General features: G+C 46.1%; 1 protein-coding gene and 1 non-coding gene across 8 annotated transcripts in view; one reads left to right on the top strand and one right to left on the bottom strand.

Annotated features, from left to right (window-relative positions):
* The window catches only part of Abcc4 (ATP binding cassette subfamily C member 4), a 234526-nt gene that overhangs the window by 114827 nt on the left and 91975 nt on the right, over positions 1-27724 (top strand). For 5 of the 7 annotated variants that reach the window (XM_039092967.2, XM_039092966.2, XM_063273922.1 and 2 more), the window contains 5 exons: positions 546-686; positions 1025-1062; positions 1375-1469; positions 3216-3362; positions 11859-12029. In XM_039092967.2, the coding sequence (XP_038948895.1) occupies positions 546-686; positions 1025-1062; positions 1375-1469; positions 3216-3362; positions 11859-12029 (592 nt within the window). 7 annotated transcript variants of the gene reach the window in all.
* Positions 13812-13915, bottom strand: LOC120097318 (U6 spliceosomal RNA). The gene has a single exon (XR_005494526.1). It is a non-coding gene; the product is annotated as a U6 spliceosomal RNA (small nuclear RNA).

The raw sequence follows: 27724 nt of genomic DNA, 5'->3' as shown, positions 1-27724 counted from the left end.
GCTTATGTCAAAGCAGCGTATGTATAGGTAACCTGGGTACTTTTGTATCTTTCACAGCCTCTCTAGACTACTTATAACTCACAGTACAATATAAATGCTGTATCAACACTTGATACATGGAATTACTAGGGAATCTCAGCCAAGAGAAGCATCCACACATGTTCAGTACTGACGACTGTGTTCCCCTCTGAACATTTTCAGTTTGTGAGTGCAGAACCCAAACTTATCAGGTCTGACTATGTACGCAGCTGTCTTTGCTCTCCACGCCCTCAGTCTCCAAACCTGAGAGCTCTGGGTGATTCCGGTGTAAGTGGACGTGCTGTCCTCCCTCTGTCGTAGCGTTTCAGCGCAGCTACTTCACTTGGCTAGCAGTTTGAACCATCCGGCCATTGTTCTTGCTGTCTTTGGCGCTGCTGTTGAGTTCAGAGCCTTCCCCCGGCTAAGCCTCCATGGCCAACCTGTTCTCCCACACTTGCCCGTTTCCCGTTTCCCTGCATCGTCCGTCCTCAGTAGTCAGCGCTTGAAGGCTCCTCTTCCCTTCGCAGGCAGAGAATACTCAGGCAGCTCAACCCGAGGAGAGCCGTTCAGAAGGGAGAATCGGCTTCAAGGCCTACAAGAACTACTTCTCTGCAGGCGCATCCTGGTTTTTCATTATTTTCCTCGTTCTGCTTAACCTGATGGGTCAGGTATATAATGACACCCATGCCCTCCCATGGTATTTACACGCTCCATGCTCCGTGCCGTTCCGTTGGGGTTTACAGTGGGGGTGGGGAGTGCTGCCGGGCAGGGAGCAGCCCAGAGTGTTGCAAACCTGAGTCGAGGATGGCATAGAGGAAAACAGTGAGGTTTCCTTACAAGGGCTTACCGATGACTTCTCTGGGAATTGGGTTAGGCACAGACCTGAGCCAGTGGACCCCCCTAATGCTCTGGAAGCCTCCTCCGCCTTCCCGCGTCTTTAGTAATTTTGAGTTTCGAGTTCGGAAGTCACTCGTCGTGCCAACTCCGTCTTGCTTCCCCTCCACAGGTTTTCTACGTTCTTCAGGACTGGTGGCTTTCCCACTGGTGAGTTCTTCCGGTCTGAATTAAAGGCTGTATGATCCCCAGGTAGCTCCACCGGAGGCTTCATGTTGCCCTGAGTTTTAGGAAGAGGTGGGGTCTGTCGGTAGGGTCTGTCGGGTCTTCTCTTTTAACCGGTAGTCACCCGAAGAGAAAAAGGGAAGATTCGAAACTGAAAAGGCAGATGCATTAAAGCACTGTGTGAGCCGAGAATTGCTTTCTGGCCTAAGACATTGTTCTTACGCTGAGGTTCCTTTTGTTTCGTTTTTACCCAACCTATACCTTCCTAACTTTTTCCATCCCGTGTTCCTTCCATAGGGCGAATAGGCAAGGTGCCCTGAACGACACCAAAAACGCGAACGGGAATGTAACCGGGACCCTCGATCTCAGCTGGTACTTAGGGATTTACACAGGTAGAGTGTCGTCCTTTGGACTATTGCATGAGGGCCTGAGGTGCTCACGGTGAGCCTGTGCGGGTAACCAGAGCTCCGAGGAGTAATTCAGCACCGTCTTAGCAGATTAGGGGACTCAGTCACATTTACTCTGTGAATTAATTAGAATAATTATTTTTTTTTAAAAAAAAATCTACCAGAAGAAAAGAGGATGAATGGAGGCTCTTAATTTGCTCTGTACCGGATTTTGAAAGTTAAACTCGGATGGAGAGTTCGGAAAACCAGCCACTGGAAATGCCTGGCTATTGTCTATTCTAATAGGTCGCTTTAGCTAAATCTTATATCATTATTACGAGGATGGGCAGGCGGATTAGAAACGGATCCCCACCCCGCGGCTTGGATTGTTCCAATTCTTACTGAATAATCACAGGCCTTTGTTGAACGTGGATGGAATCCTCTGGCATCGAGGCCCCCAAATAAAACCATTATCCCCTCACAGGTACGCAAAGCTCCCTACAGCATACGTCTCGTCTCTCGGGCTTCACTAATTACCAGAGAGGGAAGCTAAGCAGGGAGAAACCCAGTGTGTAGGAATTAAAACTCCTTCTCTTTCCTACCTGGAGACCAACAATGCTATCACGTCCCCAACTGTGTGATTAATTTAACATTTCGTTTGCCAGACCAATAGTAACGCCGTATACTCTGTTTTCACAAGAGCGCCTGGAAATGCGTGCAGAATCACTTTTAGGAAAGAAAATCCTCGTCTAAAATTTCAAGAGTTCCCACAGGAAACACTCACGCAGGCTTTCCTTGGGTAGAGAGAATTATCTGCTAGAACCCATTCGCCGAGGTTTGGGACTTATTCTGTTGAACTCTTGCAAAGAAACCTAAACCCATTAACTGGTTACCATCCCCACTGGCAGGCTATGCAAAACCTAAAGGGACATAGATCCGTTATGCACTCAAGTAGGATGGGCGGCCAAGGAAGAGGCCGGTGTAGCTCCCGGGGTTAGAGCTGTGTAGTTAAAGGCAACTCTTGTTTACCACATCAGCTCTTCCCAGTCTTTGTAGCAATGTGAGCTGAAAGCTAATAAATACTAGGGGAGCAGAGATGGGTGGTGTAGCTCAAGGCAGAGCGCTTGCCCGCTGTGTGTGAAGATGTGGCGTCTCACCACACACACCTATCTGCGCAGGGTGGTTTTACAGGAGTGCCTGAGTTGAATGCATAGTTTAAACACTGCCCCTTTAAAATGCGGGATGTTTATGTGGGACACAGGTTGAGTGATTACTTGGCTATTCAGCTATCTCGTGTGGAAGCACGAGTCATGTTCTCACAGTTCTGCCATTCAAAAGTTTTCCTCTGTGCAACCCAAGGCGGTCTTTTCAAATTCATCCTCCCTGCGAGCGCCCATGTTGGCATCAGAACCCACCCCAGTGTTAGGTTTGGGGACCTGTAAATAACAGCTGGGGTATGGAGGGAGAAACATTCCCTCCGAGCTTTTTCAGTAGGACGTGCAATTCGTTTTTAAAGCCCGCAGTTTATGCTTTATCCGCCCCACCCCCGCATACTTATTTTCCATTCAGTGAGAAAAAAAACACTTTAGGTTTTATCTGTGTGTTTTATAAACGTGCATCGTATTTATTTGGCACCTGGACGTGTATGGAAAAAACCAGAGCTATCTTTAAGAACTGCATAACCTACCGTAGCATTGTTGAAGGAGATGGAGTGTCCCCTTTTCTCCAGATCCTGATCTTCCTTTATTTCAGGTTTAACTGCGGTCACAGTCCTCTTTGGCATAGCGAGATCCCTGCTGGTGTTCTATGTCCTTGTGAATGCTTCCCAGACTCTGCACAACAGGATGTTCGAGTCGATCCTGAAGGCACCGGTGTTGTTCTTCGATAGAAATCCAATAGGTAAGTCAGCTGCCGAGGTCCCCGGTAAGGCACGCACGCACGCACGCCTCGAGGATCTGACGGCATTCCGGTCTTTGAAAGAGGAGACATCTTGCGTGTCTGTTTGTTCTCTGCAGGAAGCTTTCCCCATACTTTTCTCCTACAGTGGGAAACCTGAGTGTCCGTCACATAGAGTTATCTCGGTGCATGTGGGTGTGTAACAGCACCCAGACATTCAGTTTGCAGAATGAGTTGTGAATCCAGTGGCCGTGCGTCTCACAGAGCTCCCTGCGTAACTTGCGAGCCGAGTGTAGTTGCACAGTTTCTAAGACATGTACTGCGTTTATGCAGCATTGGCCTATACCACCTCTTAAAGGGTCTCACCAGGAGGAACGGTATCTGAGCAGGAAATGAGGGGTAGTGCACTTGCTTCTTGTCTTGGGGGGTGGGTACCGTTCCTGCCGTGGACTTGTGGATTTGACTGTGAGGTTGACTTGACTGGTATTGAAGATATATCTAAAACCCCCAAAGTGTGGTCACCCTTTAATAAATTTTCTATTGTCTTGCTACTGTAACCCTGGCTAGACTGAATGTCACTATGGAGCGCAGGCTGACCCTGAACCGATGACAGCTCTCTTGCCTTTTCCTCACAAGTGTTGAGATGACTCTGGCTTGTGCTACGTCATTGACTTTAACGCTGTTTTAAAAATGAATGACAACCCCCACTTTCCTTCTTTATTTTACCATCGCCCATGGCTCTCTTGACTCTGGCTTCCAAGTGCTCTTCAGCTGCCTGACAAGAGTCTTCGTGCTGAAGAGATTCCCATGTACTCAGTGTCTTTGCGCGAATGGATAGAGGTCCCCACGATGGTCCCATGACCCACTTGCTTCTGCAGGAAGCTCCGTGGTCCAAATTCCTAGAAAGTATTAGTCATCACCACAGACTCTGGTCACCTAGGGGTCAATGGGGGGTGGGGGGCTTGGGGCAGCTTCATTTATGCAGGAGGTAATCAATGAATGGGACCTGTTGCGTAGGGAACACAGATGGCCATGGCTGCCATTAAGTAGCTGCTGGATCAAGGGCAGAGCATTTGGATTGTATCAGATGAGCAATTTTCAAAGTAGGGTATGCTGGTTAGAAAGATAGACCCCAGCGCTGGTGGCCATCTTAGCACTAGCTCCCTGTGAGAATTGCTGGTTATGGCTACGACAGGGCTCACAGGTCAGGTACTCTGTCTCCCCATGCCTTGGCATTCACCTGTGTGAAACGGGAGCACTGTCCCCATCTTATTAAAAACTAAGACTTAAGCAGGTGAGAGAGGATCCATGCTTCAAGTGGGTCCAGCTCCACCATCAGTCCCCAGCGAACGAGTATAACGACAGGTCCTGATGCTCAGTGTTCTTGCCCTTCCCTGTTTTACATGACTGTTGTGAGACTTAAATAAGGCCATTCCAGAAACCGTCACGTATGCATCAATCCCACAGATACTGCGTCTACTCTGGGCACGAGGTAGAGCCCAAAGAACAGTGAACCAGGCTTGGCATACACAGTCTGGCTGGGGCTGTGGTCAGGAGGTACCTGGAGGATTTGGTGCTATGAGCGATGTAGCCTCTCAGCTTTCCTAGAACCTGAGAGCTATCCGTACACCCGGACCGTTTAGCAGGCTGTGCTGTGTTGACTCTGCGTCTGGTCCTCCTAACCAGGCGCTTCATGTTCCAGACCCATCCGCTTTTCCTGGTACCGATTTTCTTATTGATTGAGGGATTTAGGGTCCAGCCAAATCTTGGGTAACTAATCTTATATCAAGTCAGAAGCATTTGTTTTGCTTCTCCGTCCTGTGTCCATTGGCAGGACTCCTTTTCTTCAATGAAAACGGAGCCCTTAGTGAACCCCAAACATAGTCTTTTTAGTGGAGTACTGAAAACACATTTTAAGATGTTTTAAGACTTAGGTTCTCATTTGAGCAAAATTCTGCCCATTTTATTTATTTTTTTCTTTTTTTTTCGGAGCTGGGGACCGAACCCAGGGCCTTGCGGTTGCTAGGCAAGCGCTCTACCACTGAGCCAAATCCCCAACCCCTCTGCCCATTTTAAAATGGCGAAGAGATAACACACACAAGCCTATGGATTATGATATCCGTAGTCTATACCATTAATTACGTATGTACTGTAGTGGTTATGTACCACACAGTGTGTACGGAAGTGTCTGCTCTGTGTCATGCCTTCTCGGTTACACAGCATGCATGTTTGCTGAGCAATGTAAAGACACCAGAAACATGTCTTTAAAAGGTGTTCCTTCAGAGACAGCTCTCGGGAGCCCCTGAGATCAGCTGGAGTTGTCTCACCACCGCTGCATCCCGGCATCCTCCCAGATTTTAGGTAGCACAAGGAGATTAGGAAGATGTTTGTCAGCATCCAGTGTCTAGCAAGTGAGACACAGGAGGACATTGGTACAGAAGTGAGGTGGACCCTCATAGCTCTGCCCCTACAGAGCCTCTCACCACTTCTGATGCGTCTTAAACCAGCTGGGATCCGAGATCTGGCCCTTCCGTGTGTTCTGGTTTCTACCTGTGTCAGAATGTTCTCGGAGACCGGATGCTGGGATTTAAACAGGTCTTGGTCTTTCAGTCATAGGACTTGCCATGCTCTCTACCCAGGAGTGTTATCTGTTGGCCCGTGTCCTCCCAGACCTCCCCTCTGGAGCTGATCAGCGGGTAGCATTTGCCCTTGTCCACAGATGCAGGCTTTCCATGGAGGCTGCTTGAAACACTGGCTCCCGAGCCTTTGTCCCAAGTTCACTGAGTGTTATCTAAAGGAGAGAGTGGGGTCAGCCCTAAAGGTACAGGCTCCTTCTGCCTGCTGACATTGCAGAACCAGCGTCTGCATCCTATAGGCTGATAGCCAAGGCCCACACCTCTCTTAAGTCATAAGATGTGACACTATTCTCCCAGTGAGATCCGTGTGTGAGTGTGCAAAGTTAGTGTAGGTGGGTTTATACAATATGGGCCATTACTGTGTAATCTTGATTCAAGTTCATAGTTAGGGCCAGTTTTGAACCAAAACGGTGTTGGCCTTAGATTACCAAGAGCCAGCTCTCCCCCTTCCTCTTCACTTATTTCCCTTCTCAGCCCCCTCCTCTCCCACCCCTTTCTCCTTTGAGGTGTTTTTTTTTGGGGGGGGGGTTAGCCCTTACATCTGTCCCAGGGCCTTGGATCTCAGCTGCAGCCCTGATCTTCCACATCAACACTGACCTTCTGTGTTAGCACTTCAGGTCAAGAAAATCTTAATAAACAGGCCACACAGACCCTGGATCGAGGGTGTTAATGCAGTGAAACCCAACAGGTTTTCCTTGCCAGGAGCCGGGCTCCTTTTAGAGTTGAACACAAGAGGGCAGCATGAGCTGCAGAATTGCAGGGGCAGAGCCCCAGAGCACTGCAGGGAAGACTTGGGGTTGCTCTTACTGCTTTCTTGGAAAATTCCCCTCTCCTAGTTTGTGTCTGTGCCCCTTGTGAGACTCGACAGAAAATGTTAAAAGGCTTTTTTTTTTTTTTTTTTTTGCCATTTATTGCGAAGGGAACATTAGTCAAACCACCGATTTAGTCAAACCTTTCGGCACCTCCGGGATGCACGGTCTAATTCAGCCTAGTTTATATTGGTGAAGTCATCTACAAGCCCAGGTTGTCTAAGCTGCGTTAAAGAACTCTTCACATGTTGCCTGAAAACATCTACCATTTCAGGGGATTTTGATTCCCACTCAAGAGTTTCTGGATTTAGACTCTGGAATAAGCAGAAAGTGAGCTCTTGACTGGATTTTATTTCCTACAGGGTCAGTCTGACTTACTGTTGCTTTCCCATGAAAGCATGAGTTGGGGGCGGGAGGGAGCTTGGGTTTCATTTCCACGATGATGTCTGAGGCCACAGCCCTTTTATTCTATGTAGTCACCCAGCCTCCCCTTTTGCTTTTGGAGACAGGAGAGTGGCCAGTAGTGGTCCTATCTTCTGCTGCCCAGTTTTGGTCACACTGAGTGTGGATGGCTGCATTAACTTCAGATTCATAGACATACCCACTTGGCCTTAATTTGTCAGTCGGCCTGGGAGAAATAGAGTTGCTGGTGCTGGCTGACGTGCTTGCCTGTTTTCTCTGGGAGGCAGAGTTCGTCTTGGGTGGTGGTCTATATGTTCATTCACATGACAGACTTTTCCGCAGTGCTGCGTATGCACCTGTGTGTGTGCGTTACAAAGTGTAGGAAAAAAGTATCAGTTTGTGTCACCATTTTTGGTTAAGTGTGTGAGAAATAAAATACTGGAAAACGGGGGGCAAAAGAAATACACTGACTTCTGTTACTTAAATATACATTTTAAATAGTATAATTATATTTAATTGAGAACGTCTCTAATAGTCCTAGACTTTTAGACCCTCTCATTCCCATCCTAATAAAAAAAAAAATCTAGAGATAGCGTGCCGATTAAGAGTCACAGCTGGATCCAGTGGGAACTGGGCTGGTAGATGACATCACAAACATAAACTACCCTGCCTTAGGCTGTGTATCCTGGAAGGGGCTGGGAGGAGGGCTGTCAGTGGTCTCACTATTGTCCTCCTTCCCCAGCCCAGAAAGGGAGTCCTCAGAATCCAGGTACGTTTGCCAAAAAAAAAAAAAAAAAAAAAAAAAAAAAAAAAAAAAAACGTCCTGGAGAAGTGAAGAGAGTTGAAGCCACACAGTGAGCGGTTTGTACCATCAGAAAGGCTGTCTCGCTGGAGCATTTATTAAATCAATTGTCAACACACCTTGCCTTTGCCAGGAAAGCAAGAGAAGAAAGTCCTCAATAGAGAAGAAATCTAATTGCAGGATACCCGTGTGTTTATTCAGTCCCAGTGACCACTGGAGTTAGTGCTAAATGCACATTTTAACAAGTATAATACAGCACTGTCAAAATTACCTTGACAATAATAGGCCTGTTAAATTATAGCTCTATACATGTGGAGGTAAAATGCCTCTGCTTAGCACACATTAATCTATGCCTGTTCACACAAGTGCTTCTGCTGAGCAGGTAACATGTTTAAACAAGAAATACTGGTCTTAAAACCTCTGATTTATGGTAGGTGTTTTGACACAGCTCCATTCAGGCGATTTACAAGGCACGGCTTCGTGTTAAAATATCTCACCGGAGTCATCCTTTGGCACCAACATAAATAGTCAGCAATGGTGCTGGAAATGGCAGAGATGCCCGTCCATGCCAGATCCTTCCCTCCGCTTCCTTTCAAGTGAGATCTGCTGTGGATATGGCTGCAAGAGATGACGCTTTCTCTTCCTTGAGAGCAGATGAGCTATAAGAAATTGAAAATAAGAATCAACAGCGCCCTGGCAGCTTCTGTGGGCTCACCCTGCCCACGTTGGCTTTAATTCTGGCATAAGGCCTATGGGTTTAAAAACAAAACAAAACAAGAACCAAACAAACCTTTTTTTCCCTGCTTTATGCGCAATGTAAAGAATATATTTGCGCGTGCATGAGTTAGGTAAAGGGGCTTTTTCTGTTCAAAGGAAGAAGTTAGTCATCGTCAGAAAAGCTTTGTTGCAAAACAAAAACACACATTCCCTGTCTCATTTTTTTCCTTGTTAATAATAACAAACGTGAGGGAGTACAAAAGGATTACATAAAAGATCGTGTTGATCATCGTGATCCGCAGTGGCCACATAAATATTATTTTTTCTGGTTTGAATGAAATAGCTAATGGTTTGAGGCAGGTGTGGTAATTAATTCCTGTCAAGCTGTCACGTATCAAAAATAATGTTTTTTCACATAACAATGGCTATATGTACTTAAACTCTTATCGGGGGTGATATTAAGTGATATTTTATGGGTGTTGCCCATTTACTGCTAATAGCATAATAAAAGCCTTTGTTAGGAGTTTAAATAGTTACATAGTTACATACGTTTGATTGCTGCTGTTATTTCATCAGTAATATCTCTAAATGGGATGATTATAGTACTTTTCTGCAGCCGGTAAATATTACACTGTTTTAGTATACATTTTAAATCTGCTAGAATGCTCCTATTGCTCTCTATTTGTGCGTTTTCTCCATAATAAATTGGGCATGGAAATACTGGCAGCTTAGTTACACACACACACACACACACACACACACACACACACACACACACCACACACACATACACACACACACCACACCATATCACACCACACACACACACATACCACACCATATCACACCACACACACACACACCACACCATATCACACCACACACACACACACACACCACACCATATCACACCACACCACAAACACATACACACACCACACCACATCACACCACACACACACACACACCACACATCACACCATACACACACACACATACACACATACTTACACATACACACACATACAAACACACATACACACCACACATCAAACATCAAACCATACACACACATACAAACACATACACACACATACACAACCACACATCAAACCGTACACACACACATACATACTACATACACATCTGAACACACACATATGCAAACCCACACCATATACACACTTGTGAACACAAACACATGCAAAACAAATAAACACCCACTCCATGCCACACACACACACACACACACACACACACACAGCCAGAGAGAGAGAGAGAGAGAACTTTGTGTTCACAGTTGTCCTAGAGAACACTTAAAAAATAAGATTTGGGAAGCTGCTAACTTGTTCAAAGCGATGGTCATGCTGTATTGCAGAAGATTAAAAGGACAGCATTTTGCTTAATTATTTCAAATTGTTCCCCACTAAGGCATATATTAAATGTGGCATGTGTACTTATATTTCGTCTCTGTCTGCTCTATCATAAATGTTACTCTTTTTGCAATGAGCGAACTGGGGGGAAAAAGAACTCAATATCGGCATCATTGAGCCTGTGACATTTTATCTCACATGAGGTATAAAATTTTTTTTTTTGTCAGCTTCTATCCAGTTTGCCATAGTTCTTGTCAAAACGATAGTTGCCCTTTCTAGCGAATTCGTATCTAGTATCCGAGTTTAATGCTAGCCTTGTGACTCCGTCTCCTCTGAAGGTGGATAGTTCTATGCCCATGATGCTAATCTGTATGCTGTGAGACGTCCAATGGTTTGGAATCCGGGCTGTTTACATCCCCAGCTAATTTAGAGCGAGGCATATATGACTCCTTGGCCATTGCCCTCTGGGATTGGAGGTGCAAGGTCGTCTCTGGCTGCAGTTTTTTTTTTTGTTTTTTTTTTTTTTGTTTTTTTTTTTTTTTAGTTCTTTTTTTTTGGAGCTGGGGACCGAACCCAGGGCCTTGCGCTTCTTAGGCAAGCGCTCTACCGTTGAGCTAAATCCCCAACCCCCTGGCTGCAGTTTGAAAGACTTCTCCCTAGTGTTAGTTCTAGAGCCAGAAATGCTTCAAGGAAAAGGTATACTGAGGAATGTTCCTAGTGTAAGTCTCTGCTTAGGGGCAGTGTTTCCAGAGCAAACACTGGAGTTCTGTACCAAGTTCATCGTGAATCAGTATTGCTGCTAGGGACAGAGTCTGGCTGGAGTAAAGCGTGGCGTGGGGTGTTCTGTGAAAGTCAGTGAGGACTTACTAGGCTAGAATTCTGTTTGCTTGCTTTCTGTTTCTTGCAGATAGATAATTGTGTATGTACCACCTGTGCCTCGGCTTGGCTTTGCGCTTCCTGCTGTCTCCAGACTTATCTGTTATTTTATTACCACATTTCCCAGACTCAAGATTGGGCGCTTTGTCCTTGGTGAGTAAGCTCATACTGGTTTGATAGAGCAGAGAAAAGTTCTTTTGTCTTCACCGGCCCAGTCTCATCTCCCTAAAGTAGGCCGGGGAAGAACAATGGAGTTTGGTGGTAATTGGCTCGCAGCCTTTTGTTTTACAGTTAGCATTGTATATATATGCAATTGAGTTCTGCTTTCTTAAGAGCAGCTGATAATAGATCACTGCAGACCTAGTCTACAGAGTGGGAGGGCACAGACAGAAAAGCCAGCCCTGGTTCTTGGGAAGCTGTGATTCACGGCCTGTCCCAGGTTCTCTAGATGTTTACCAACTGAGAAAGAGGAACTAGCAAATACCTAATGTAGTTCTTCCAGGCCTCAATGTCCCTAACCTTTCCATAGCTTAGGGTTTGGGTATTTTCATGGCTGTGTTTTATGAACTGTGTGGCCCCAAGAAACAGAAGGGAAGCACATCCGTTTGAAGCGGCACATGTGTTCAAGCTATAGTGAATGGGAGGTGGAAGCAGATTGAGAGGTTCTCCCTCTCCTGTCTGGAGGGTGCACAGACCTGTGACTGCTTCAGTTCCCTCGTCCTTGGCCTCCAACAAGAAAGAAGGCATTTATTGGTCGTCTTCTATTAAACCTCCTCTTCACAGTCGTTTGGAAACCGGAATAGCCACAGAGAACAGATTGTTTTTTAAAAACATAAAAATAAGCCAGACACTGTCTTGCAACACTGTTCTTCTATTCTGTGTAGAACTGACACAACTGGAGGTTTTCCGAGTTGTGGATGGAGCTCTAGATTCACACAGACACCTAAGTCATCCCCATCCATGGCCTCAGAATGGATCTCTTCAAGCGTCCGTGACATCAGTGACTGGCTCTGATGTCATAAGGTTTCCAGAAGTTCTCCTCCTGGCACTTCCAGGTAAATTGTTTTCAAACTGGGACCACACCAGTGGGAGGACGGAGGAGTTTGGAAACTTGAGTACTCGATTCTGTGTTTAAGATCACAATTGCCGAGTCAGAACGGACTCAGAGGGCTCTACTCCGACACAGACACTTTCTTGACCCACCGAGAAGTCACCGTGCTACAGCTCAACCCAGGAACAAGGCAGGGGCATCCAGAGTTACCCTTTATGAAGACATATATGCGCTCTGTGCCTTCTATAAATCTCGTGCACTCTGTGCCTTTGGTAAATCTCGACAGGAAATAGAATATAAGCGATGGCATTTTTTTTTTCCTCTTCGTAATATTATCTTGCAATCAGCCATAATCCATTGAGTGTTCTCATTCTTGGAAACCGGGATTAATCTTTGAGGGGAAAAAAAAATCCCCCTGTTTAAGTAGAAGCCCTTTAATACCTAGAAGAAAGACTCGACAAGCTTCAAAGTACGTTTTGAGTGGAAGTTTATTTAAATGTTGTGGTTGTGTAAAAAGCTATCTATCTATTGCAGAATCGGGTTCTCCGGTCTAGAAACTCTTTGCTTTCATTTCTTTCTCTTTTTTTTCCCCTCACATTTGCATTTTAATAGATTGTATCACGTGGGCAAATGTTTCAACCTCCTGAACACCTGGAAAGTCTATTTTAGACTTGTTCTGGGTGTTTGGAAATCTTTAGCCAGACGTTATTCTGCATGCAGTCAGCCTCTCCTGGTGGGAAAATCCTGCCTGCAGGTCTGCTTTTGCAGGAAAGAGGAGCATACACAGTGCAGCATGTCGTGAAAACAGCCTTAGCAGAGGTAGCCCTGCCCTGGGTGGGGGACGGCAGCCCCTCTCCCTCACTTTGGTATTAGGGGATAGTAGGGGATAGTTTGGGATTTCTCCCTCAACTCTCCTTTTGCGCTCAGTGAAGCTTAGGATCTGGAGATCTGAGGCCCAGTCAAGAACAGCAGCACTCAGTACCTGTGGCTCTGAGACCTTTGCAAAGATACGTTAGCGTCTGGGTATTTGTTCTGACATATATATTGTCACAAGTGTAATTCCACACACTCAGATCGGCCGTGCTTGATGGCACAGTCAGAACCATGATTAATATGGTCTCTCTTGTTGAAGTGCTTACGAGTAGGAGACCAACCCTACTCTGTCTCAAAACAGAGTAAAACAAAACAACCAAACAAGAGTTAGAAGCACAGGGAGCCGCTGCTTTCCTGTAATTTTAAAAGGGGGCCGGAGTGATGGCCCTGCAGTTGACAGCTCCTGCAGAGGGCCTGGGATTGGTCTCCAACATTCTCACTCTGTGTGAGAGTCAGAATGGCCTAGAATCATGAACTTACTTGGAAGGGGCAGGGTGTGGACTGTGCGTTTATTTTTCCTTTTTTGGAGAACAAGATAGTATTGGCATCGTAAGAGCCGTGTCTCACTGCTCGTGTACATCTCTCTGATCCCCTTATTGTCTTAGGAAGATGAAAGTTAAACATGGTTTAGTGTGTCCCACCAATCTATCATCAGTACCAACTTTCCCCTTTTTCATCCGCCTGTCTGTCCATCTCTCTTTCTTGTTTTGTCTGTCTGTTTTCGTCCGTCTGTCTATCTGTCCTGTTTTTTTTTTCCATTTGTGTGTTTGTTTGTTTGCTTGCTTGCTTGTTTGTGTGAGACAGGGTTTTTCTGTGTAGCCCTCGCTGTCCTGGAACAGCTTTTTGACCAGGCTGGCCTTGAACTCACATAGGTCTGCCTGCGTCTGCCTCCTGAGTGCTGGAGTTAAATTTAAAAGGGGGGGGGCACTTCATGAATTTACACTTCTTTCTTGCACAGGGGCCATGCTGGTCACTGTACTGTTTCAGTGTTAGCATATGTGCTGCCAAAGTGAGCACGAGATGCCAATTTTTCAAAGCTGGCCTTCATGTGGCCATGTTGGTGGGAGGAAAAGTGATCCATTCCTTGTGGTGGTGAATAGGCGGTGGGTAATGAAAAGTCGTTCTCCCTTGAGTTTCAGACCAGATAAGTGGGTGTAGGCATCCCCAGCCAGAGTGGTGAGAGGGAGCACTGTGTAATCAGGGAGCACTGTGACATCAGCTGATTATCGCAGATTCAGATCAACTCCTGTCTCCAGGAGTCATCCGGTCTTCTGTCCAGGCAAGCACACCCAGGGCTTCTCCTCCCCTAGAGAATTCAAGGACTCCATGTGCAGAGCTGCAGATCTCCTCCCTGCCGCACTGTCTGAGCATCTAACGTCCACGCTCCAGAAGCTGTGGGGGGATTAAAGCTATTTAATTGACTTAACATTCAGGAATGTTCCCAGGGTGTTCTTTATTAAAAATTACTAAGTGCCAAGATGGGGTCAAAGCGTGAGCGTTTGTGCTGCAGAATGGGGGCGCCTCATAGGTTTGGATAGGCATTGGGCAACATCTTTTAGCCCCTTAATTCTCACAGTGGCTTTGGTTGGGCGTCCGAGTTGACAGAAGTCTGGCTGTCGACTAGGATGCTCTTGGATTCCAAGCAGCATTCATGTTTCTGTGCCCGTGAGAGACTTCATTTCTCATGGTGCTGTGCACTTCATATTGTTTCCTGATAATTAAGGGTTTAAGACAGGAAGTTTGGTACCAAGGTAAAGAACTTAACTTTGGAGGCTGCCTACCTGTCTGCAAGGCACAGGCTCACCCAGGCCAGGCTGTGGGGCCTTGTCAAACTGCTTCCAACACTGTGTGTAGCATGGGATTGATAGAACTGAGAGAGAGAGAGAGAGAGAGAGAGAGAGAGAGAGAGAGAGAGAGAGAGTGTGTGTGTGTGTGTGTGTGTGTGCGTGCGCGCGCGTGCGTGCGCGCGTGCATGTGAGATGTGAGACAGTGCCTTATCATTGATTGAGTTTTTCTTTTTTGACTGTTTAAATGACATGATAAAATTTTAGGGATTTTTTTTTCTCCCTCTGATTTATAAATTCTAAACCAATATCCTAGATGGATTAGCTTAGTCATTTCTCTGTTACTGTGATAAAACACCAGAACGGCCAACAACTTAGGGAAGAGTGAGTTTATTCTGACTGACTTACGGGTCCGGAGGCATAAGAGTTCCACCATGGAATGTGGAGAAGCGAGACCAGCAGCGCAGAGCGGGCATGGCAGCTGGAGCAGGGAGCGGAGAACTCAGGTCCTCAGAGGCAGGTGTGAAACAGAATGTGACCTGGAAGTGGCTTATGATTTAAATTCTCAAAGTCCACCCCTAGTGACGGACTTCCTCCCCAGACAGCGCCACCAACTAGGGACCACGACAGGTCTGTTGTAGACATTCCTCCTTGAAGCCATCATGCACGTTTCGATAAGTAATGGGTTTGCGGTATGCACGTTGTCCTGGCTTTGTGGAGAAGCAGATACGTCACGTACCACGTACAAGCCCCAAACAAAACCAGCACTGTGTGGCTTTGTTTTTTTGCCTGTTTTGTTTTTGTTTTTGTTTTCAATGGGGCTTAGCTTCATTCCAGAGTTCATTTTAACCTTAATTTGGTTTTACAATGAGAGCTCAATTTTCCATGTAAGTACCAAACATCTGGTTTACTTTTTGTTTGAAAATGATATGGCTGAAGTTCATTACAGAAGTCTATTTGTAATTAAGGAAAGGCAGTTTGAAATTCTGTAAATTAAGTTCTATGTAAATGGCACTTTGGAATTAATCCAGGTAAGTGGATTGGATGGTTGTACTTCGTTGGAGTGGGAGAAACTTATTTTTTTTTTTAAACCCTATTGCCGGTGAAAATGTAGAACTTCCACGTATTCACCTTTTGCAAAAAGCGTGAAAAATGACAAATTTCACAAGTGAAATTTAAAGTTGACCCAAGGCAGTTTTAGATTGTTGAGCCTTCAAATTGTATTCATGGGATGTTTTTAGAGACGTTCTGTGGCTTGTTCACTCCGGTTAATTCTGGGCAATCCTTCCGTATGTCTGTCAGGTGGACATTCTGATACTTCAGAACTTCTTCTTGCGCAAAATACAGCTAGGGCAGCCTGAGAAGAGAGTGAGATTTCTAGCTGGTTCTTCGAAGCCATGGGTTATCTTTTTAGAAAACTGAAGGGTGTAATAAATCAAACAGGACAAATATAACTACTGTCTCGACTGCCCCATTAGCATTAATAAACCGACAATTTAAATGCCATAAATTACTGGCTGATTCTAATACCCGTGAGAGATACCCAGATACAGGGCTTTTGGGTGGAGAGATCTAAACAGAAGAGCGCTTGCTGTTTTACGGTGGGGTGGCTGAGGGTGTGTGTGCAGGTGGGGAGCCCCTGGCCAGTCCCTTTGCGAGAGAACTTGACATTGGTCATATCAGAATCTCCCCTATGCCCGGCTCTGTGCTGACATTTGGTGACCCTGTCCACTATAGAATTTGTTTAGAAATAATTGGGAAGAGTTTTTTTTTTTGTTTGTTTGTTTTGTTTTTTTGTTTTTTGTTTTTTTTAACTTGAAAAAAGCTGAGGAACCCCCAAAGCCGACAGGTTGTAGAAAGATCCTGAAGGGTTTCGAAGCATTCCTTCGCCCACTCCTTTGATGTCTCAGAGATCAGTCATATGACAGGTTGTGTCTGTTGGCAGTTAAAAAGCTAGCTTCTTATCAAACCGGATCAGCCAGGAGTGGGACAGATTTGGCCTCCTTCCCCGTGTCCTGTCACAGAGCAGCAACTTTGTTCATTTACTTTGGCAACTTAAACTTGCCCAAATGTTGTCACTTTCTTTATCTCCCTTCACCTGCCGCCTTAACGATGAAAACACAAAACAAAACACGCACTCTATCCCCCAACCTCCCCCTCCCCCAGCATCTGCCACGCAGGTCCAGGCTCTTGGTACTGTCCCCGTCCGTCCATTTATGCAGAGTTTGGAATAAAAACCTAAAGAACAAGATTCCCATGATTCGTTGACCAGAGCGAGAATTTCAGCTCAACCTCTCAGTGTCTGTGTCCTGGGAATTTGGAGAATACTGGATAGTGTGTTCTCTGTTCTCCACAGACATCTTTCTATTTACCTCGGGCATGCTCGAGTGTGGCGTATGTGGTCGGGTCCGTGAGGTCAGAGGTCAAAGGTCAATCACTCTACCCATTTTATTTTTTGAGATAATCCTTCACCAAACCTGGAGCTCACCAGTTTGGTGACTTCGACCTCCTTGTCTGGACAGCAACGCCCCCCCGCCCAGGGGTATGTGTCTCTGCTTAGACACCACTCACTCACTGTGCTGGAGTCATAGCCCTGTGCCTGGCGTTTACATGGGTACTAGGGACCTGGAGGCCACTGGCACATGACTGACAAGTGCTTTAGCACCCAGCATTCTCAGCACCTCCTGTGTTCTCGTTCTAAAGATGTGTTAGTAAGACCTGTGTTTTACCACCTTTAAGCCGTATTTAACAGTCCACTCTTCGGGTAAAAATTGAATTATTTCTTCTTGAGTGATGGTGGTCATCGTAGCAATCAGAAATACAATAACGTTCTCTAAAACTCGTGTGGGCTCAGCAGCCCACCACTTGCCCACTAGGAATCTAACAGGATGTGTTTCAGGATGTGATGTGTTTGTTGGTTGACTCCAGTGTGATAGGGAGTGAAAGGGGTTTCAGCTTCTCCATTCTCACTTATTCTGTTTGGTCAACTCTCACTTTTGCTTCCACGTTTCTATCAATCTCCGAGAGGATTTATTTTATATTTGGAAACGAATTATTCCCAAAGCGATGTGAGAAAGAAAACTCTTGTCTTTGAGGAAGGGCTTCTGTTTCCAAATGACAGATGACAACTTCTGTCTTACGCCTCCATTTCCTGGGAGTTGTTCCCCAGTCTATTATCCAACCTGTATGTGTGTATGTTCGCCTTGCGTGCATGGGTACGTGCATAGGGGTGGGGGAAGGAAACAGGAAACAAAATTCTCAAATCTTTTTGAAGTGTTATTATTAATTGTTCTAAAACAGCTATAAAGACAAATTAAATACAATCGCATATTCATCTGGAGCTCTTTAAGTAGGCTATTAGAGATGCAGATAATGTTCAGTAGGATCAGTTTTCATAGATTATTATTATTTATTTTGTATTGTGGTGTGTGTGTGTGTGTGTGTGTGTGTGTGTGTGTAGTTCAGAAGATAACTTCCTGTACTTGGCTCTCTCTTTTCATCATGTGGGGCCTGGGGACCGAACTCAGGTCATCAGGTTTAGTGGCAAACGTCTGTCCCCACAGAATAGAGATTTCCAGAGGGCCTTATTGGAAGAACTGAGGTCAAACACTCGTGGTCATTGTGGGAATTCCATCCGTTCTCTAGGTCAGTAGAAACAAGAGAAAGACGGGGTGAACTCACTTGTTGGTCTGGTCAGGGTGAACCTCGTTAGTGCAGATATTTTGATGTCAGACTTGGGGTCACCAAGACTCATGGCAATGGCAGCCGAGAGTTCAAGTGTAGATATCCAGAAGGATCCCACGGACAGATCCAGTTCCTTCATTTGCTTATGGAGTTAGGCTTTGGGGCAGAGTTCAGTGTGTAGCTCCTGTCCTTTACTCAAAAAGAACAAATTACCTCATTACTCATTTTGCTGACTGGTTGGTCACTCCTTATTTTATCTTTGCAAATGAAGTTTAAGTCACGAATTATGTACTGAGAGAGATATAAGGAACAATGGCGAACAATGGAACAGAGTGGTGATAATGTGCTATGACTAAAGGCATTCAAAATTTTGAACTATTTGCTTCTAGAATGTTCCATTGAAAGTTCTCAGACTGTGGGTTACCACAGACGAGGGTAAGGCTTAGGACTGTCTGTTCTCACTGTTCTGTGCTCTGGAGAGGTCTCCCCATGTTTGGGAAAAAGAGCTATAGGACAGTAGTATCCGAAAGCATTCACCCTCAGAAAGCCAAATGTACACAGTTAGATAATTTGGTCTTTATTTTGCCCCTGCAGTTGTTCATAAGCAGTAAATGGTGGGATGAAACATCATGGCCGTCATGGTAGAAAGCTTGGTGGATGGCAGGAGCACAGAGCCGAAGGATCCCGTTTCATCAGCACTCAGGAAACGGGATGACAGGAAGTGGGCCAAGGTTGCAGCTCTTAAAGCTTGCCCCAAGTGATATACTTCTCCCATCAAGGTTATCCTTTTGAGGACTGGAGAGATGGCTCAGTGGTTAAGGGCATTGACTGCTCTTCCAGAGGTCCTGAGTTCAAATCCCAGCAACCACATGATCTCATTTGTTAATCTGAAGTAGCATACTTGTGTAAAACTTTTGTTTCTCCCCTTCAGCCTCACTCCTAGAGTCCTTTCGTGTATTTACTAAAACACACGAACTCCAGCGCTGATAAGGACATCACTCTTCTGGTTCTTTTTTTTTTTTTTTTTTTTTTTTTTCCGGAGCTGGGGACTGAACCCAGGGCCTTGTGCTTCCTAGGCAAGCGCTCTACCACTGAGCTAAATCCCCAACCCCCGGACATCACTCTTCTACCTTCTGTAACCTACAATTTATTTGGAGAGATTGCATGTAGAACTTTCTCCTGAATTGTGTCTCTCTCTCTTAACAGAAGCCTCAGAAGTCTTCAGTTCTTTGACCCTTTGAACCTTTTTTGCTTTCTTTGATAAGTTGGAGGACATACACTAGACCTGGACAAAAGCCAGGCGACTGTTCTGATTAGTTGTTATTGTCAACTTGACACAACCTAAAGCTACCGGGGAAGGGGGAAACCTCAACTTAAGAATCGCCTCAATCTGATTGGCCTATGGTCATGTCTCTGAGGAGTTGCCTTGACAAGTGATAGATGTGGGAGGGCCCAGCCCATTGTGGGCGGCACCATCCCTAGGCAGATCGATCTAGGGTATATAAAACTGCTAGCAGGGGGAAAGGGAGAGATCAGCAAACTAGTAAACAGCTTTCCTCTGCGGTTCCTTCCTTGAGTTTCTGTCCTCAATGACAGACTGTGACTTGGAAGTTTAATGCGAAAATAATAAAATTAACCCTTCCCTCCTCAAGTTGCTTTTGGTCAGAGTATTTTAATCACAACAGAAAGCAAACAGAAGTAGCCATGCATCTTAGTGGAAGGTCATGAAAAGGTGAGGCCTAGCTGGAAAGAACGTTGCCCTTAAAGGTCCAAGGATGTAGAAGTACGTGTGTTCTGAACTGATCAGGGAAACACTATGCTGGTCTGTTCTTCCCAGTCCCGCTTGACACCTCTTAGCATCTTTTGTTTGTCTTGCTAATTTTTGTTTGCTTGTGGGCCTTAAACTATGTAGCCAAGGATAGCTTTGAACTCCTGACTCCCAGGTGCTGGCTTGACAGTCATGAGCCACCTCATGCTGGTCTGAACCGTTTCTTGCAGTCCTGTCAAGCCCTGTGCTAACTGAGCTGTATTGCCGGCCCCACCTCATAGCATTGGATATATCATCCCGTACAGCCTGAACTATCTGGCTTGTCACCTTTGCCTCCTGGTTGTAATGTCTTGGTGAATTAAAACTCTCTTACTGCCTTCTGATGAAAATACGAACGGTTTCCAATTGTGACTAGTGAGTTCATTCAGCTTTAAGGGAGCCTTTCAGAGATGAGCCACGGGACTTTCATCTAAGGGAGTGGAGTCCACGACAGCTGGAGAGATGGGATCCTGTCGTGATTTTATTTCATTCTGAGCCTACACTGGTATTATTTAATGCAACCAAGTTTTGAATGCCAGTGGAGAACACAGCTAAGGTCATGGTCTGAAAGGACTTTGATGTCCTGCAGACGCCTGATTTTCCCCTAATATGCATGAAAAGCTTGTGCGGTATGGCTCTTAGGGGATGAATATTTGTTCCTGTGGGTTACAGTAGCAGACACGACCTGTGAGTGATGGGAAGTGTCGGGTAGAATTTGGATGTGGAGGAAAAGGGGAAGGAACGAGTCTGAAAAAAAAAATTAGCCATGGAAAGCTATAAATACGGGGCCAAGAATATTCCCGCACACTTGTCAGCCGGGCTTTACTGGGAAGGGCAGGCATGGTCCCACACTCCGCAGGTGCAGAATTTCTGATTTAAATTTTTTTTTCTTTTAACCAATTAACTTTACAGTCAAACCCTTTTTCCACATGCAGGAATCCGTACTCTCTCCTTAGCTCACAGAGTCTGTTGGGGAGGTAATGTGCCAAAGAGGATGGATTCTTAGGGCCGCCACCGTTCCGGAACAGACTTTGGTAACCTAAATTAATGAAACGGTTTGGAAGTCGTTTTGCTTATTTTTGCAAGAGGAAACTTGGTGTGGCTGCAGGGTAGTTGGGAGGGTGTGTGTGCCTGTGTATACATGAGCATGCGGAGGCCAGAGGTTAACATTGGCTGACTTCTTCAGTTACTCTCCACCCTGTTTTTTGAGACAAGAGTCTCAACGAACCTGGACCTCACCAATCTAGCCAGGCTGTGTGACCAGCAAAGCACAAGGATCCTTCCGCTGTCTCTTTGAGATGGCAGGCATGCTGCCACACCCTGGCCCATTTACTAGAGTGTTGAGGGCTTAGGTCCTCATACTTGTGCTTCAAGCTCTTTCCTACTAAGCCGTCCCTCCAGCCCCCAAGAGGAAACAGAATCACTTTACTAGCTTTAATGTGTTTGTGAATTTCTCGGTGGCCTGTCCCCTTGCTTCGGGACTGTGTGCTGAGTCTTGTCCTTTCTTGGTTCTCGGCACAGCGGTGTGAACGCAGAGCTCCGTTAGTATACCGAGTTAGCACATGCCAGGGAGTAGGGGTGCAGAGAGACACACTTTCTGTGGCTGACAGCAGCCACGAGGAGAGACTCGGGGAAGTCACTGGTGCAAAGGCAGGGGGCATTGCCTCTCAGCCTTTTGGCTAAGATCAAGTGCAAGGGCAGGGGCGCTAAGGAAGAGGAGCTGTCCCACGGGTTGGGCTGGGGCGTGGAAATAGTCAAGGACCCTTTTCTGGCGTGGATTGTAGAACAGATCAGAGGTCAGCATGGCGCCCATGAGTTTTCTGCTTGTGTGGTTACCAGCCCTGTGTACCGAGGGCTATCCCAGCAGTTACGGAGACACACACTGATAGAAATGTGACTGACCATCAAATGTTCAATTCTAAGGCTTTGCTTTTTTCCTGGTAGAGCACCTGCCAATTTAGGGTGTTATACTAGGGGAGTGGGGTGAGGGAGGCAGAGCAATCGAACAGGACACTGGGCGGTTTCATATCTTGAAACCGCAAAGAAGGAACGCAGAAGGAGAGCAAGACAAATTATTCCATTTGTTGCATTTTATCCAGCCTTCCTTGAGGTAGAGGCAAACCAGAACCATATAAATGTGTGTGTCTTTTCTGAACACTCCCCATTGGGCATGGGCTATAGAGATGCTAAGGCTGGGGGCTCCTGGGGCCGGGGGTATTTATTTTCGCTACCCCCCACAAGCTTACCCTCGCTTTTGTCTCAGCGCCAAGTTTCTGGGTTGCAGCTGCCACAGTCACAGGCTGGCAGGGTCCTTTTGTTTTGAACTTGACCACTGGTGATTTGTTTGTTTTCTCACCTTTACTGACACCCAGGTTTGGTTGTCTCTTTTCATCCTTTCTCTGGGTGGCCAGGCGCCAGGCCAGACACAGCCTTGGTCTCAGTTCTCAGGGTGAGCCCCTCCCGCTGTGTGTCTTTCCTCGATGGGTGAATACCGGAAGTGCTGGCTTCTCTGTACAGTCACTTAATCATCTGTCCATCTGTGAAGAGATGCTTATGGAGTCTGGTACTGAATCAAGTCAGGCTCTATGTCTCAAACTAGGCCAAGAAGTCTTCAAAGACTTCAGGTCCTTCGTTCTCACGTACCTGGGATGGGGAAAGTAGACATAGGACCTTAGAGAATAAGGACGGAAGGACTCCATGTGTGGACAGCCAGGAATGCAGAAGGGTTTGAAAGGGGGAGCAGATTGGAGAAGCATAGGTGTTTGCCATGTAAGGATCTGTGGTAAAGCTCATGGTTGGCTTGAGGACGGGGAAGGGTGTGACTGAATAGTGCTGAGTGGCTGGCAAGAACAGAGGGAGGCCAGCAAGCGCAGGCCAGAGGAGAGGGTCAGCGGTACAGGGGCCGCTCTGTTGCTCTATCCCTGGAGAAATAGGATGTCTTTCCGTGTGGTAAGATGCCTGCCGACCTGACCTCTCCGTGCTTGCCCAGGCTCCGTGTTATTGGGTAATTCTATGATGAACTAGAAGTCCCACATTCAGTTTTACTTGTGTTTATTCTGAACAGGGAGGCCTTAAGACATTACAGTTCTGCAAGTGTGTTGCAGCCAGCCTGCATTTAACCACCCTGTCTGTGAACTAGCCAGCACTTACAGGGCAAGCTCTGCCCTCCTCCCAAAGAGGCATCAACCGGCCTGCTAGGTCTTTAACACGCAGATGATTTCACAGGAGTGAAATGAGACCGGTACGCACGCACACTTAAGTTGAAATTGATACAAACGGATATGTTGTCTGCATCCACTCTTATTATAAGTAATGGCCGCTTCTTCATAAATACTCTTCTGTCTTCAGTTGTTTAGAGGTGACTCTGAGTGGAGTCTTAAAAATCTGCTGCTCCGTGAAGACGCTCCACTTCCTACGGGGCCTCCCTCCCTCGAGGCCTTTGACATCACGAGGGCTTTATCGTGAGGAAAGGATGGGGGCATTTCCCCCCTCAAAAACACAAACGCTGCTTGGTGTTCTCTCTCCCCCAGCTCCTCCTGCCTTCACAAATAATAAAACTTCGGTGCTTAATCAGGGTTCCAGATGTTTGTATGTATTTATTTATTCGGATATTTATAGTGTCTTTGTCAAAGCCGTTTGCCTCCCTGGGCGCATTCCAGAAATTTTAAAAACATACATGGTAAAAGCCACAGAGATCAAAGACCTGCGTCTTGTGAACTCTTTGCAGGCACTTTGGGTTGGGACAGTCCCCTAAAACGATTCCTATTAAGAGAACAGAAGGAAAGCTCTCGCGCTGCCTTGTGGGATGTTCTGGATGGAGACGGCAGGACCTGGCCAGGGGGACCCGTCCTGTTTCGGACTTCGCTCTCCGCTGAGCATCCCACCAGTGCAGGGCCTGTGCCCTCTCTGCATCCACAGACTCGCTTCTCTTTTCATGCCCCGTCGTCATGTAGACACAGATTCTCATGATACAGTCCAGAGTGGTTGGAACTCTTCTGTGTAGCCTGGGCTGGTCTATAACTCTCCATCCTCTGTCTCGGACTCTTAAACGCTAGAGGCAAGCGTGCACCATCTCAACATCATACCCAGTTTTCTGTATGTGGCTGTTTATGTCCTTGCTGTTTCTCCTGTTAAAATATAGAAATGAACTGGGTTTTTTTTTCTTTTTAAATCTTCTCACATGTTGATTCTGCTGTGTAGAAAACCTTAAATTGATCGCCACAAGTATGCATTTTATTTTCTCTATCTTTTAAGAGTATGTAGTGTCTACATCAGCATGGGGAACAGTAAGACTTCTTACTGTGATTGGTTAACGGTGCCGACTAGTAAAGGAGAAAGACCCTCAAGAGAGGAGCATTCGTTGAGTCTGGCGGGATCAGCCGCTGTGTCAGAAACTCATGTTCTGAGGAAGAGAGTCTCCAGTAGAGATGGCCTGCTTGGGTAGGGTCCCGTGGGAACACAGGGCCCCTTGACGATAAAGGCACATTGCCTATAATGGCTAGGAGGTGGGCACGAGGCAGGCACGCTCCTGGGTTCTCTCTTAGGTGTTTGGTTTAGGAGTTCTCTTTTCTTCTGTCCAGTGTGATTCCCATCCTTAGGCTAGAGGGCAGAAAGTAGCTGCACCCCAACTATTGAGTTCAGCCTCAGTTCAGCATCTTTCTTCTCCAGCGTTGCATATTTGGCCAGACTCGTCTAGTGTTAGTGTGAGACAGGCTCACCCCTGAGGATCCTGGCTGCTATCACGCTGCCTGACAAATGTAACTTTACCACCAATAGCGCTGAGGACCCCCTTTAGCAAGGCTCCTGGTGCCACAGACCAAGACTGCATAATATTCCCTTTACAATCTGAGACGACCTTTAAATAAATATTAATAAAGTCATTTTTTCACTCACGAAGTTTTATATTAAATTAGTCTGAAGAAAAAAAGTCATCTCATGGCTGCTGTTTTAAAAAGGTCCACTGTCATCTTCTGATTGCATTTTGTGAGGACATAGACTGGAATTTAACTGGAGAGAAAAGTGTTGCCTCCCCCAATTCAACATTGGAAATTCTCGAGGGCCCAGAGGCTAGCTGGCATTTAAAAATATTATGATTTCTGCATTATGTATCTATAATGGTTTTGGGGGCTTCTGGTTATAGCACATTTGCCTGTCATCACTTATGGTTACTGTTTATGAACAAAGATCGTGTTACTTTTTACAAAGTAAGTGAAAAGCCAGACTGGATACAATTGTCAAAATATTTTATTCTGCTAACATTGTTTTTTCTTCTCCCTGTCACTTTATTTTTTATTTCTTTTTGGTGGGTGCCAGGGATGAAACCAGGCATGCTGGGCGAGCAGTGTACCACAGAGCTACATCCCCATTGGTTAGAACATTCATTAGAATATGAATGGTGTCTTAACTTTCACATAAGAATTTTGATTAGCTCCTGGAATACAGGGTTCATGGAAAGAAACTTAAGTTTAAAACTTACATTTTTTATAATCCTCATTATAATTTTCTTTTCTTTTCTTTTTTTTTTTTTTTTTTTTTTTGAGGCAGGATCTTCTGTAGCATGAACCGGCTTCAGACTCTCAATGCTCCAAGGGTAATTCCTAATCTTTCTGCTTCTGCCCACAGCTGCTAGGATTGTGGCCATGCACCGTTTATGCAGTGCTGGGGCTCAGTCCCAGGGTCCTGTGCAGGGATACCACGGACTGAGCCCCACCCCAGTCCTCTCACTAATGTTACAATTTTACTGGCATTGCCCCTTTTTGTTGTGGTTGTTTAGGAAAGTTTCTAAATTGTGAATGCAAACATTTTACTAGGGCAACCTGGCCGGCCTTTTGCAAACAGCTTTTGCATTGGGGAGAAATTATGTTTTTTAAAAGAAAGATAAAGGCATGCAGTGTGTTAACACAAGCGTCCCAAGGGCTAACACCTCGTATGGGTCTTAATCCTTTGAAACCTGGTTTTGGCATTAAGTTCAGACATAATAGACCGTTTGCAGATACACCAAGAATGAGGCTCCACCCTCAAGGGTTGATTGGAGTTCCTTTGAGGAGTTCGAGTCTGCCTCTACCCTACCTTAATCTTGCTGCCTGGGCCCCATGTTTACCTGGAGCATCCGTTCCTGCTAGCCTCATCAAGGACCTTGTGGTCATTTAAACCAAGTCCTGCCGTCATACTTGTCTTGATGGATGTTCAGAGATACCATTTTTGTAGCATAGTCTGTGGAGAGCTCCCCTGCTCTAGACTTAAGAGCTGTCCCCCACCCCTGCCCTGTGGTCCCGTTTTTCATCAAAGGAAACCCATTCCCTAGACAGACATGCAGAGGAAGCCCCCAGTTCAGCTCTTTTTCTCCACCACACACCCCTCCCCCCCTTTATAAAATCCTGGTATGTCTCCCACAGTTGTTTGGCTTTCTGTGTTTAGGTCACACAAGTCATAAAGGGAAAGGACCATTGGCGCCTCCTAAAGGCTGCTAATCATGCTTCTGGTTACAGAGACCCACTAATTACTGGGTTCCGATGGGGCTCCCTGACTTGAGATTGTGTTGGAAAAATAGGCAGCTTTTTTGACTCTGTGATTGAGTCTGTGTAGCCGGTCACTCGTGGGGAGGCTTCTGTTGATGTTGATATTTTGTAGCCGGGTCACTCACGGGGAGGCTGCTGTTGATGTTAATATTTTGTAGCCGGTCACTCATGGGGAGGCTTCTGTTGATGTTAATACTTTGTAGCCAGTCACTCACGGGGAGGCTTCTGTTGATGTTGATACTTTGTATCTTTTCTTGGAAGTGTTTACCAGGCATGTAGCAGGCCCCCGGAGTGTGGACTGTGGTTGTGTTTTTGAGACAGGAAAATTGCTGATGCTTTGCTGAAGGGTAGCCCCTGCTTTGCAACAAAGATTCAGAACACGGTCTCACTGAACACGGTCTCACCGTCTCTCCTTTTTCTTCTGTGGGGTGGGTGCCACTAGTGTCTTTCTGGTCGCTCTGCCCTCAGTGGGCCAGCAGTCTTTCTCTGCCTAGGTGCAGCTTAGACTTTCCTTTCTGGGTCTTTGTTCTCGGCCATGGCCTTCAGTCCCCTTCTGAGAGTAAGATTTACCTTGCAGGGCTGCTGGCTGGGACAGAACTCACCCAGGCTCATCTCTCTCAGATGGGCTGCTGGAACTGGAACTTCTCAGCGCTGGCAAGACGGAGGGTCTCGCTTAGAGTGGATGAGTGTGAGAACCAGAGGGTTCTAGGAGTCCAGCCAGGAGGCTGGGATTCTTTTCTCATTATTGTGACAAAAGACAAAACAGACTTTGCTTTGTCACCCAGTTTTACTCAGAGGCACCAAGTGTGTGAGCATGTCTGTATAACCTTCATGTACTTGCATCTCCAGAACTTTGCATCCTCCCAGGCCGATTCTGTTCCAGGAAACCCTAGCTCCTGTTTGTCCCCTGTCCCCAGCTGCTGTCATTCACTGTGTTGGTTCATGTCCCTTGGGGTCTGAAACTCTATGTACTTCCTGTAAATGGAATCTAAAATGGTTTTCTCTTTATGACGGATGCCTTCTGGCATCATAC

Source organism: Rattus norvegicus, chromosome 15, assembly GCF_036323735.1.
Source record: "Rattus norvegicus strain BN/NHsdMcwi chromosome 15, GRCr8, whole genome shotgun sequence".
Lineage (NCBI taxonomy): Eukaryota > Metazoa > Chordata > Mammalia > Rodentia > Muridae > Rattus > Rattus norvegicus.
Note: the sequence above shows the minus strand (reverse complement) of the source record. Positions and strands in the feature narration are given on the sequence as shown.